Source organism: Pundamilia nyererei, unplaced genomic scaffold, assembly GCF_000239375.1.
Source record: "Pundamilia nyererei isolate P.nyererei 1_Seehausen unplaced genomic scaffold, PunNye1.0 scaffold00281, whole genome shotgun sequence".
Taxonomy (NCBI): Eukaryota; Metazoa; Chordata; class Actinopteri; order Cichliformes; family Cichlidae; genus Pundamilia; species Pundamilia nyererei.
Window position 1 is genome coordinate 423,868 of NW_005187682.1, and position 13,930 is coordinate 437,797.

A 13,930-nucleotide genomic window follows, 5' to 3' on the forward strand; every position below is an offset into this window, starting at 1 on the left:
AATAACAGGTAAATGAACGATTTTTTTTTTTAATTATTTGACTATATATGAATGCTTGTGTATAAATACACAAACAATACACAATACACAACCTGAAGAGCCGGTTCGGAGCCGAAAGAGCCGGCTCTTTTTAGTGAGCCGAGCCGAAAGAGCCGGTTCTCTAAAAAGAGCTGGAAATCCCATCACTAGTGGCCATGGAAGTAATTGGAATACTTGAAGTCAATGATTTGGATGGATGAGTGAATACTTTTAGCAATATGGTGTATGTTAAATTATCTCCTGCTTTGAAATTTGTGTATTTACAACTTTGTGTGGAAAGAAAATGCACTGTACTTACAGAGAGATAGTAGTGTTTATGCATTTAACCAGGACAGCTAAGCACAAATAGTACCAGCATCAGAATAGCAGTCATGATATACCGATCTGCTGAAAAAGAAAGGGAGTTGAATTCAATGTACCCTTCTTTATTCCTGAACTAACTGGCAGTGAGCAAACTCTGAAAACATTAGACAATATTGGACTCTTGCTTTGTATAAACATCATTAGAAAATAACAGAATCATTCTTGTGTCTCGTGTCAAACACCTGAACATGATCAGAGTTGAACCATAGATGTAAAGAGCAGATGTTCATTAGATTATGGTGGCAGAAAGTTTTGTTGTCATATGTCTTGTGCGTTTACAATAACTCATTTATATATTCTCTAATCACAGACTGACTCATTGTGTACTCTCAGACGCTCACTGTGAGGTTGTGGCCTCAGCTCTGAAGTCTAACCCCTCTCATCTAACAGAGCTGGACATGAGTAAAAACAACCTGGAGGATTCAGGGGTGAAACTGCTCTCAGCTGGACTGGAGAGTCCAAACTGTCAGCTGAAGACTCTGAGGTCAGTTCACTGACTCCAGCTGTTTTTTTGTTTGTTTGTTTGTTTGTATATTTCAGATAATATTAAACAATATTTATTTTTAAAATGTTCATGATTTTCCGTAACACAAATCTGAAGACATTTCAGTGCATCTAAAAAAATTTTTGTCTTTCTAAATGACCAAACATATGTTTTTCATTTTGGCTCCAAGTAGAACTTAAAGATATGAAAAGAGATTAACTAACCACTGACACAAGTTGAAATGTTTGACAGGACAGTTTTTAAGCCTCCAAAGGTTCATGTTGTGTTCCATCAGTCAGTGAAGATGAAGTCAGGATGTGAATGAAGCTTTTGAAAATCTAATGATAGCAGATAAAGGCAGGCTGCTTAGCCATCTGTATAAATATATATTTAGAGACATGGCTCAAATAGAATATAGAAAGATGAATGCAAAAGCTAATAAAGGTACAGTTAGGAGCTCTTTCTCAGATGACTGTGTTTGAGTTGTGATATTGTGTATATAGTACATGAAGAAATATTTGATGAGTAAGAAATGTGAACGTTTAAACAGCACCGCAAACATATATATATATGTTGTTTTACTGCTGCTCATTTAAAACTGACAAGATGTACAAGTCATTTACAAAGCCAGCAGGCTCTGACTACAAAGATTTGAAAAAGTCAAGTATTAAATCAAATATGACTGAAAGTACTCATTGAGATGTTCAAATGTATTGTAAATGTATTGTATCTATAACTAGTGAGTCCTGGCAGTCTGACCTACCTGCTGTTTGTGTCTAAGAAGGAGACAAGTGGAATGGTGATTGGTAATAGCAGAATGATTTAGGATGCGTGCCTTGTTTGTTGGAAATAATCTTGTTGATAAGAACATATAAGAATGAATCACAAATTATTTTGTCTATATGTTTTGTTCTTTATTCAGATTGAAGGACTGCTGGTTGTCAGTTAACAGCTGTGAGTCTCTGCTGTCTGCTCTGGATTCCAGTCCTTCCCATCTGAGAGAACTTGACCTGAGTAAAAACCATCTGCATGATTTACATGTGAAACAACTGTGTGGTTTTCTGGAGAGTCCACACTGTAGACTGGAGACTCTGAGGTTAATCACCATGTTTTACTTTTTGTGCTAGGATGATTATAATGTGAAAGCTGTGGTCACACTAAATTCAAAATCCACCCTGGGGATCTTCATGTTAAAGTCCATTCTCTTCTTTAGTTGTTTAGTTCATTCACTGAAGCAAAAACCTAAAATAATTGTTCTCAACTTATGACCCAACTTAGCCTGCTATGGCTCCTGAACTTTATTAATTCAGAGAGGGCTCCCTGATTAACTGTATACTGTTCTTTCAGTTCTAAGTGCATAACAGGTTTGACATTAACCACTGAATTATTCATTGTATAGTTCATATAATTATGATTGACAGAAAACTATTTTGAATAGTTAAAGATTTTGATTATTTTCAGCAAAGAAAATACGAAAAATGCCATTGGCTTAAGCTTCAGTTTGAAAATATGTTATGTTGGTATCTTAATTGAACAGTAAACTCCATATCTTTGGCTTTGGAGAGATGGCCATGCAAAACAGCACATTTAAGACAAGAGGACAGACAGAAAACACCTTTTCTGTGAATTCAGCTATCAAGGTTGAGTCACAGAGTATTTCTCCTAGCTTATTTCTTCCACTGAGGAAGCTATCAGTCTGAGCACTGCAACATGCTTTAAACAGAGAGGTTGGAGTTGGCATAAGCAGGAATGGTTTTCACATGAAAAAGCTACTAAATGAGGAAAAACATTCAGCTTTGCTGACAAAGGCAGCTCTCGGTTGCTGTGGCCTTCTTATTATGTAGCATATCCCACTGGCTCTTTAAAATGGTCTGTGCTAGCTTATATAGCATAAGACACTGACATAATTTTTTTAATTCGGTTTGGATTTATTTAGCATTATGAGATATGTAAAACAACAAAACAGAATCCTCTTTATCATCCACAATACAAAGCTGTTCTGACATGAAATAGTAAATATATTATAAATATATAATAAATATAAAACAGCGGGGAAGAGGAACAGTGATGAAGGGCAAAACACAAAAGCCAACAAAAGCAGACAAAAAATACATATATCAATCACCTGGATCACCTGTTGAGAAAGAAAAAAGAGAAAACAACCAAAAAAGAGAGAACAATATAATAAAAAACGTCATCGTGATGATCTATGTGAATATAACAGTAAATACTAAATGTTAAACATTGTTGTGCAACACGTAAGATCGACAGTGCACAGTGTGCTTTGAGGTAGCAGCCAAAAAGGGTGTAGTTTGTGTCTGTGAGCAACCGTGTGTAACCTGTGAGCATGAGCGCTCTTGTATTTAAAAGGTTCCTTCATGTAATGATCTGTTAGAGGGTGTGGGGGGGGCATAGCCCCGTCCTCCAGGGCATGAAGCAGGTATGGAGGAGATCCAGGCTCCAGACATCCAGAGACCCTCAGAGCACAAGAGAACAAGGAAGACCAACAGAGGGGCAACCTTGCCACTCTCCTGGAAAGAGCTGAGGAGAGTCCCAGATGAGGGGTTACTCAGCATCCCCGGAGTAGAAGCCAGGGGGGGTTGCAGTGACGCGCCCGTGAGCTCCGCTGGCAGCCAGCTGTGCCAGAGTGACCGAGCCCCAGGCCGAGAGGCCGGGGGCACCCCGCCTCCGAAGTGGCCTGAGCGTGCCCCAGGTTCCAGGCCCTGATAAGCAGCCACCAGGAGTGAGCCGTTGCGTACCCGGACGCCCATCCCCGGACACAAAGAACCACCGATGCACTCATGTTTGAGGGCGTCTGCCACTGGCAGGGGAAGTGGTGGGGGGAGATAGGCCTCCATACCTTGGAGGGCCTGAGATGTCCCTGGAGAGGTAGCGTCTGATACCCAACCTGACATATAGACACAGACAAACAGGAACACACAGACACAAACATCCATTCCCACCCTCATGCTCTCATAGGCAATTACTCAGCACTCACCCAACGTGGAGACAGACATAAAGAGACCCTGTACACACGATCACACTCCCCAAGCGTACTCTATACCCCAGGTCTAGGTACCCTTGCCCCTGGAGGGGGAAACTGCACCCAGACCCAGGTAGTGTTACCCTCTTCCCTGGGGTGGAGAAAAGCAGACCGCCCCGACTCCGCAGCAGCAGGGAGGCCCCACATTTCAGACCCCAATCGGACGTCCAACTCCTCCTCCCAGCCCCCCCGCCCCAACAGGCAACAGAGAATGTGGGTGTGTGAAGACTCCAAAGGAAGCTAACAAACTCATAAATTATTATTAGACTCATTATTAGACTCAGTTGTCTTCTCTCAAACTGTAACATATCACAGAAACCGAAGAATTAACATTATTTAATTTAAGAACCCCTCCTTTGTCTGTATAACAGCTTAGTCCAGCTGTATAACAGCTGGACTAAGCAGCACTGTCATTCTCCCGTGCTCAGCCCACTTTCCTGTCTGCTTTTCACACCTCCCTATCAGTAAAGGCAGAAATGCAGAAAAATCTCAGACAGTTTTTTTTTTCCTGTATAATGTTATTAAAATTAAAAACATGCTCTCTGACGGTTTGAGTGCTTCTGACAGAATCATCTTGGTTTTATTTATTTATTTATTTATTTTACTAAACCTCTTCTTACACAGAAAAATGTTCTGCATAATGAATTGTTTGTTTTTATTCAGACTGGGAGGCTGCCGTTTGTCAGAGAGCAACTGTACCTCTCTAGTGTCAGCGCTGAAATCCAACCCCTCACATCTAAGAGAACTAGACCTGAGCTCTAATGACAACATGCAGGATTCAGGAGTAAAGCAGCTGTGTGGTTTTCTGGAGAATCCACACTGTCGACTGGAGACTCTGAGGTTGGACATCATGTTTTAGTTGTGCTGAGATGAATATGATGTGAAAATTTGCACTAAATTGGAGATGCAATTTAGAACGATCAATTCATAATTATGTCTGAACATATTACAAAACACTGAATAAGTTTAAACAACGGTTTTGGTTACATTGTTTTTTGTTTCCAATTGTATTCAGATTGGAACGCTGCGGTTTGTCAGAGATCAGCTGTGCTGCTCTTGTCTCAACTGTTAAATCCACACCCTCCTATCTGAAACATCTGGATCTGAGTGAAAACAGGAACCTGCAGGATTCAGGTGTGGAGCTGCTGTGTGGTTTTCTGGAGAGTCCACACTGTATACTGGAGACTCTGAGGTCAGACACAGGGTTTTAGTTTTGTGCCAAGATGAATATGATGTGAAAATTGTGCTGACACTAAACTAAAATGATAGGGCTGATATTATACTGATCCATACTGAGCATCTGGAGCATATGGTGTATGGACGATCTGATATCCTCGTGTTGGCGTTGTTCCCTCGTCATCAATACAACAATAATGTTGTTCCAGGTTCAACATTACAAGTGACCAATCACCTTCTCCTGACAGCATCCGCGACCTCGAAAAAAACAAACGCCTTCAAAAAATCTACTTCACTTGCGAGAAGAGAAACCGCCTCTGTAAGGACAATATGTATAATGCTTACCATTTATTAAAGAAAAGTATCCTGAAATTCAAAGAAATCAAGTTCCTGTATCGGCGGACAGAAGCGGTTGTGAATTAGATTTTTTTAAGGTGGTATTTTTCAAAGGCACAAAAGGGGGACGTCACAACAATGTGATTGGTCACTTGCAATGTTGAACCTGGAACAACATTTATTATGATGATGTGGGAACAACACCGACACGAGGATATCAGATCATCCTATGGGGACATAGTTGTTAGGTTTTGTATTGTTGATTGTCATTTATGCTTAGAAATATCTACTCATATATGCTTAGAGTTTTATAATTAGTTGTAGATTGGTAGAGGTTTGATCCTTGATAGTCTGCAAACTTTGTGTGCATTAGAGAGCACTCTGGGAGCACGAGAGAGGTCGTACCTTCTCTTATTGTTTTATGGTAGGATAAACGTGGCTATATCTGTTTTAGGCTAAGTGCCTTTTGCTTAGATGAACCGCTGGACTTCCAGACCAGCAGGGTTAGGGAAGTCATTTATGGGGTCACACTCTGACCCCCCACACACATACAAACACACACACACTTACACAACGCACAGACACGGTACTCTTTGTTTGTATGTAGACGTCATATGTTAATGAAGCTATGTATAGTCATGTAACCTCAATAAAAGAGCAGTGTTACGGGGGAGCGGACGAGAGCAACTGGGGTCAAGCGAAGGAACGGCGTTTGTCCGGTTCTCTGCCGTGCACGAGAAACATGAAGAACTTTGTCTACTTCGTGTCTTGCTTGCTGTGTAATTATATTGTACAAAAGGCCCCGTAGTTATGGTTTTATTCTGTTCAGTTGTTAGTTCACCTGTAGTTTTTAGAGTGGCCAGTAGAGGTCACCCCACCGCTTTGTATGAGAGACTATGTCCAGGGAGAGACGTGGGCAAAGCACCTGAGCTTTTCTGCTCCAGATTACTGGCAGAGAATTGGTTATCCCGTGAGAAGTGTGCGTTAATGAGCAACAGACCACACACACACATCCATGCCCACGCACCTAAACCTGTATGCAATACCTGCTCCTCTGACAACCTCTGTTACCTTCAACTGTGTGAAGTCAATACAAGAGTCTGCACTATCCTCGGTGTCTTCATTGTCTCCCTTCTGAACATTCATCCGGGCCTTGAGCAGTGTTCTGGCCGACACTCCGGGGAGTGGTAGCTGCAAACCTGAACTAGCACCTTACAGTCCTTCCAGTACAAGCTATCTATCCAACATATATTCAATTCAATTCAATTCAATTCAATTTTATTTATATAGCGCCAAATCACAACATAAGTCGCCTCAAGGCGCTTCATAGATACAGAGAAAAAAACCCAACAATCATATGACCCCCTATGAGCAAGCACTTTGGCAACAGTGGGAAGGAAAAACTCCCTTTTAACAGGAAGAAACCTCCGGCAGAACCAGGCTCAGGGAGGGGCGGCCATCTGCTGCGACCGGTTGGGGTGAGAGAAGGAAGACAGGATAAAGACATGCTGTGGAAGAGAGACAGAGGTTAATAACAGATATGATTTAATGCAGAGAGGTCTGTTAATACATAGTGAGTGAGAAAGGTGACTGGAAAGGAAAAACTCAATGCATCATGGGAATCCCCCGGCAGCCTATGTCTATTGCAGCATAACTAAGGGAGGATTCAGGGTCACCTGGTCCAGCCCTAACTATATGCTTTAGCAAAAAGGAAAGTTTTAAGCCTAATCTTAAAAGTAGAGATAGTGTCTGTCTCCCGAATCCAAACTGGAAGCTGGTTCCATAGAAGAGGGGCCTGAAAACTGAAGGCTCTCCCTCCCATTCTACTTTTAAATACTCTAGGAACAACAAGTAGGCCTGCAGAGCAAGAGCGAAGTGCTCTAATAGGGTGATATGGTACTACAAGGTCATTGAGATAAGATGGGGCCTGATTATTTAAGACCTTGTATGTGAGGAGCAGGATTTTGAATTCAATTCTGGATTTAACAGGAAGCCAATGAAGGGAAGCCAAAACAGGAGAAATATGCTCTCTCTTTCTAGTCCCTGTCAGTACTCTTGCTGCAGCGTTTTGGATTAGCTGAAGGCTTTTCAGTGAGTTTTTTGGACATCCTGATAATAATGAATTACAGTCGTCCAGCCTGGAAGTAATAAATGCATGAACTAGTTTTTCAGCGTCACTCTGAGACAGGATATTTCTAATTTTAGAGATGTTGCGCAAATGGAAGAACGCAGTCTTACATATTTGTTTAATATGTGCATTGAAGGACATGTCCTGGTCAAAAATGACTCCAAGGTTCCTCACAGCGTTACTGGAGGCCAAGGTAATGCCATCCAGAGTAAGAATCTGCTTAGATACCATATTTCTAGGCTTTTCAGGGCCGAGTACAATAACCTCAGTTTTATCTGAATTAAGAAGCAGAAAGTTAGCGGCCATCCAGGTCTTTATGTCTTTAAGACATTCCTGCAGTTTAACTAATTGGTGTGTGTTATCTGGCTTCATGGACAGATAGAGCTGGGTGTCATCTGCATAGCAGTGAAAATGTATGCTATGTCTTCTAATGATACTGCCTAAGGGAAGCATGTATAATGTAAACAGAATTGGTCCTAGCACTGAACCCTGTGGAACGTTCCAGCGAATAGGTTCAAGCTACAAACCTATCAATAGTCTTCTATTATTTATTGCAGCAGAACAATGTTGAGATTTGAAAAGTTAAAACAATGATACTCTTGATAACTTGTGGCTCACAGTGTGTATCCAGCCTGCCAAAGGGTTCTAACTTGCCTGCTGACCGTTCCCATCTCAGAGACTTGACATTGATTGATTGTGCATTGTTTTTACTCACAGTTAGTATAAGACATTGCAGCATAACTCTTCATAAAATGTACTTTGTGACAAAGCCAGACTTCAGGAACATGAGGGTAAATAAGTAGGATGGTAACCTTCCATAAAAACCTTCTATGGATAATACTTGATAAATATCCAGAAAACTTCACTTAACATTTAAATCTATCGGACATTTAAATAAAACCAAAAATCATGTTTAACAAGAAAACATTCCGTATTAAAACAGCTGTTTGGGGTTTCTGCTCTCTAATCTTCTGCATCAAGGTTATCAAAGACTGAACGATTTCAAGAAGAACTTTAACTAATAATATATATTTTTCTTTTTTCAGATTAAAGAACTGCAGGTTGTCAAAGATCAGCTGTTCTTATCTGGTCTCAGCTCTTGCTAAGTCCAACTCCTCCCATCTGAGAGAGCTTGATGTGAGCCACAACAACACACTATTGGATTCAGGAGTGAAGCAGCTGTGTGGTTTTCTAGGGAGTCCACACTGTAGACTGGAAACTCTGAGGTCAGTCACCATGTTTTAGCTGTGCTGAGACAAATATGTGAAAGCTGTGCTGACATTAAACTGCAGACATGTGGCTGACGTTATACTGAATCACAGTAAGAATCACAGCATGTGTAATAATTGCACACTTTCATTACCTTTATGCTTCTAAAAGGCATGCTGGGTAATAATAGCTACAGCTGTGAGAGGCGCAATTGCCACAGAACTCTCAAGAAAGGAAACGTGGAAAGGAGGGTCAAGAAAAGAGGCCGGAACTAAGCTCAACTGCAACAGAGGAACCGTCCTCTAGACATTTTTTGTTCTTAAACCTCATATTCTCAGATAGGATTGTATTGGAATATTCCTGAGAATTACAAAAGAAACTGAAAGTCTGGTACAAAATACAAAACTTCCAAAAATTCCTGAACTGAAGTCAGGGCTTTAAAAAAAAAGCCTAATTTTACTTAGTTTAAACTGATAGTTATTTATTGTACTCAATAAAAAATGCAACGCTCCCATACCCACCCGTCTGACAACGAGCCAGCTATAACAACAGCTGGCTATAAGCTAATGTTGTGCCAGACAATGCTCGACTTCAGTGTTCTAAAAACACACACTTTCCCACCAATAAACAGTTTGATTGCATTCTCACATCATATGAGTGTTTATTTGCTAATTCTCTTGTCCAAAATGTTTCATTCTGTAAATTCTCTTCCAAATTCAACCAGAAGGTTGGAAACTTGGAGATTTATAATACAACCAGTTTCTAAAGATGTAACAAGTGGTGGAGCTGCAGACTTTTTTGGTTTGACTGTTTCAACCTGCATCCTTTTGGTTTGAGTTGTTTGAAGTTTCTGTTTTCTGAATTTTTACATTTTGTAACGTCTTCAGCCCCGAAAAGATCCCAAAGCTTTGTCTGATAAATGTACCTATTTTATTCTTTATCCAGACTGGGGAACTGTGGTTTGTCAGAAATCAGCTGTGATTATCTGGCCTCAACTCTAAAGTCCAGACCCTCTCATCTAAGAGAACTTGACCTAAGTGGCAATAAAAATCTGCAGGATTCTGGAGTAGAGCAGCTGTGTGGTTTTCTGGAGAGCCCACACTGTCGACTGGAGACTTTGAGGTCAGACACAGTTGTGATGCAACATAATATCCAATATTATAAGGGTAAAGCCGAGGATCTTCAGTCACTGTAGCATGTTGATGCTTTAAATCAGATTCAGACAATGCTGTTGACATTGATGTACTTTCTGTACCTTTCTAGCTACAGTTTTAGACAACATCTGTCTCTGTATGGAGTTCAAAGATGATGAGGACAAGGGGATGTCCAAATTTATGGGCTGCATCCTCTTGAGGCCGCATTTGTAGGCCGATTACGTCACAGCGACGCGACGAAGGCTGTCCAAATTCTTGGCTCCTCCAAATGCAGCCGACAAATGCGTCCTCCTTTCCCCCGAATTTAAAGGATGGGTCGGGTGTGTCCTTCGTGGCCCACCATATCCCAGAATTCATAGCGTGGCCCAGCCAAACTCCAGTTTCCAACAATGGCGGCTGCTACTAAGTTTTAAAATTACTCTTATTAATCTTTTTTTTTTTTGGCCTGTCCCGTTTGGCTCTTTTGCATCAGAATTGTTGTCTAAAGGCAAAGAAAGATGCCCAATGGATTTACTTTACCAAACTGACCATCCCAGCCTTGCCGTAATGGTCCATTTGATTCACCTTTTATTGTTTATTTTATTTTCACTTACTGAATACGGGACAGACTTGACTGGGGGAAAAAAGGGGAGAAAGAAAGAGGGAAAGAGAAACAGCTGAGAAGAGGGACGGGGGAGAAGGGCAAAAGACAAAAACCAACAGAACGGGCAGAGAAAAAAAAATGCATCTATCAATCACCTGGATCACCTGCTGAGAAAGAAAAAAGAGAGCAAGCAGAAGAGAACAAGAGTAATAGAATAAACAACATCACAATGATATATGGAAATATGACAGTAAAGTCAGGACACTGGAGTAAACTCCAGTGTCCTGTTATATTTTAGATTGCAAGGAGCAGACGGCCGAGTTTATTAAACTCCACCGAGACAGCGGTGACGCTAATCTGAAGGCTGGACCGTCCCATTGCACTGCAGTTTACTTCCAGCCTACCCGACCTTCTGAGGACCCGGCCTTCGCGGTCTACGTGGGCCGGGTCCTCAGGAGGACGCAGCCTATGAATTTGGACACCCCTTAACCTTAGTTACTCTAGGCCAGAATAATAGTCTACAGCGGTCTATTAATGCAAACACAAAAGAATAATAAACTGAGACGTGGGATGAACAAAAGATACCAGAAATGAACCAAAAATGTTTTTGTTCAAGAGGTGTGTCATAACTACTGGACAGACTCACGCGCAGACAGAGTTCTTTGCAAATAAAAGAAGACAATTTATTTACAACAGGGAACACACCCTTTAGCGCTATACTTTGAGTTGGATCCAGGGAGAGGGGGCAATCCACACACACACTTCCTCTTCAGCACAGTCACCGCCAGAGCTCCTCCACACACACTCACTCCTTTTCAGCCGCACTCGCTCCAAAACTCCACTCATGCAGGGTCCGTAATCTGGTCCAGAAGGGGGATATCTACACACAGCATGCAACAGTTAGTTCCACAGGCAAATATACACAAGGCGCTCTTTTGATCAAGCCAAGAGCACGAACTCAGGAGATTCCACATTCCAGCGGCGAGCTACTCTGTGCCACTGCCTTAAATAGCAGCTGGGGAAATCAGCCAGATCAGCAGCAGGTGGTGACAATCACACGGGTGTGTGGGCCAAGAGCGAGAGCCCGTAACGAGCTCCGCCCAGGCAGGAGGAAAAACAACAACAACACCTGTAGCCAGCATGAGGCAGCCAGAGAGACAAGGGGACCGTGACAAGATGTCTGTTCAAGAGATGTCTGTTGTTTCTAGACTCCTGAAATGTGTATGAGCTACAATAAAGCTATGAAATGGCACATTGTGCAACAACAATAATAATACTAACATCAAGTTAGTACAACTTATAAAAAAGAAATATTAATGGAAAAAAACACCGACTTCATCTACAATAAATTCTTTCAAAAACAATGGTTAAGGATTTGAAATTAATGACTTATTAGTTTTATCTGACAGATATTCATTTGCAGTTGTTTTCATTTAATAACCATTTTTCTGTTCTCTCTCTGAACGATGAAAAACTGAACGATTTCAAGCAGAAACTTTTGAGCTTACAAATGTATTTTGTTTTATTCAGACTGGAGGACTGCAGCTTGTGTGAACACAGCTGCAGATTTCTGGTGTCAGCTCTGAAGTCCAACCCCTCCTTTCTTAGAGAGCTGGACCTGAGCTCCAACTACAAACTGCAGGATTTAGGAGTGGAGCGTTTGTGTGGTTTTCTGGAGAGTCCACAGTGCAGACTGGAAACTCTGAGGTCAGTCACCATGTTTTCAAGTTTTGTTTTCCACTGACCTGCAGACATTAGACTGATATACTGACCCACACTGTGGTTCTTCATAATGGAGTCTTAATTGTTAAAGCTGGAGATAAAAAGGTTGGCTCTAAAAGGATAAAACCATGTCAATCTGTGGCCACAGGCATGTTTAATAAAAGTAAACAATAAACAAAACTATATGATTTCAAGAATAAGTTTGTACAATAACCTTAAATCTTTTGCTTTTTACTCAGACTGGAGTACTGTGGTCTGTCAGAGATCAGCTGTGAGTATCTGGCTTCAGCGCTAAAGTCCAGCCCGTCCTATCTGAGCGAGCTGCGCCTGAGAGGAAACAACCTGCAGGAATCGGATCTGAAGCAGCTGTCTGAGCTTGTGGAGAATCCACAGTGGAGACTGGAGACTCTGGGGTCAGTAGAGGGTTGCAGTTTTTTTTAGTTAAATAACACTAAGCTGGAAGTAGATGTAAAAAATGTTTGACTCAAATAAAAATAAAAAGTTGACTTTAGAAAAAACTCATTGAAATGATATTGTTTAATACTTTACCTGAAATTAAGAAAAACAAGAACAGAAAATGAGTTTAGTTTTAGTCTTTTGTCAGTCTGGTCAGATCTGACAAATCAAGCTTCAAGTCCATATTTTTAAGTTCAGCTGAACCAATTTAAAAAATGTGATTTAATAAATATTCAGTATTTGTTGTTGTTGCTGTGTTTAGATAAAGATCCTATAAAGTTGTAGAGCAACCCAACAAACCAAAGATCTGCTTTGTGCAGAACTTTCTGACTGGAGAGAAAAAAATCAATTTTTAAATGTAATTTTTTAAAAATTAATAAAGCTGAGCTGAAGCTTCAAGCAAAGATGGATTATTCTACTCAAACTCTTCTGTTTGTATCTGCAGGGTTGACAGGATGATTGAACCTTCCAATGAAAACGCCTGTGAGTACTGACATGTCTCCTATTCACCAATATTTTATTAACAGCATCAAATATGTATATGACTGTGTGCTTATTTTAACATAGAAATCCTATAAATTATGTTGTATGGAGGTGTGGAAAATATTTGAAAAATGTATTTCAAACATGCTAAAATGCTACAAGGTTTAAATAAAAAGGCCATAAAACATTTTAACATCTTAAACATCTTAAAATTCAAAATTGCAATTTGATGATGAACAGGTATATTTCATGTTTTAGAAATCATAATAGTTAGAAGGTTACTACTCCTGAACTCCTCCTAGATATCTTTTCTTAGCCGGCTGCACTCAAACGCTGGACGTGGAGAAGCTCATAGCTGATGTCAGGCACTAACCCAGCAGCTTCACTGCATCAGAACCTTTTGACACTTCCACTCTCATATTTCGAGTTCAGCCCATAAACTTTGAAACAGCCTTCCTGCATCATCCCGTGAGGTCGACTGAGTATGCAGGCTGTTTCTTGCACACCCCATCATTGGATCACAGCAAATGTTTCTATGCAAATATTTATTGAGAATGCACGAGTGCAACTTTGTTGGGATATGCACACCTCTTTAATGTGTTTTCAACCAACCTGTGAATCCCCTTTGTGACTGTGCGCTTTGAAGAGTGCTCTCCTTATAGAGTTATTGTTATCTTTTAAAAATAGATGAGTGATACGCACGTTCAGCTACAGAGGGCAGTGCAACTGCCTGCTCTAATTAAATGGTTCAAGG

General features: G+C 40.8%; 1 protein-coding gene across 1 annotated transcript in view; it reads left to right on the forward strand.

Annotated features, from left to right (window-relative positions):
- Positions 1-13,930, forward strand: part of LOC102193817 (NACHT, LRR and PYD domains-containing protein 12-like) — a gene marked incomplete at its 5' end in the record, with an annotated part of 31,930 nt that overhangs the window by 2,107 nt on the left and 15,893 nt on the right. The window contains 9 exons of the mRNA XM_005750635.2: positions 713-886; positions 1,809-1,982; positions 4,593-4,769; positions 4,945-5,121; positions 8,616-8,795; positions 9,724-9,900; positions 12,046-12,222; positions 12,477-12,650; positions 13,139-13,176. Of these exons, the coding sequence (XP_005750692.1) occupies positions 713-886; positions 1,809-1,982; positions 4,593-4,769; positions 4,945-5,121; positions 8,616-8,795; positions 9,724-9,900; positions 12,046-12,222; positions 12,477-12,650; positions 13,139-13,176 (1,448 nt within the window). The remainder of the gene's footprint in view (positions 1-712; positions 887-1,808; positions 1,983-4,592; positions 4,770-4,944; positions 5,122-8,615; positions 8,796-9,723; positions 9,901-12,045; positions 12,223-12,476; positions 12,651-13,138; positions 13,177-13,930) is intronic.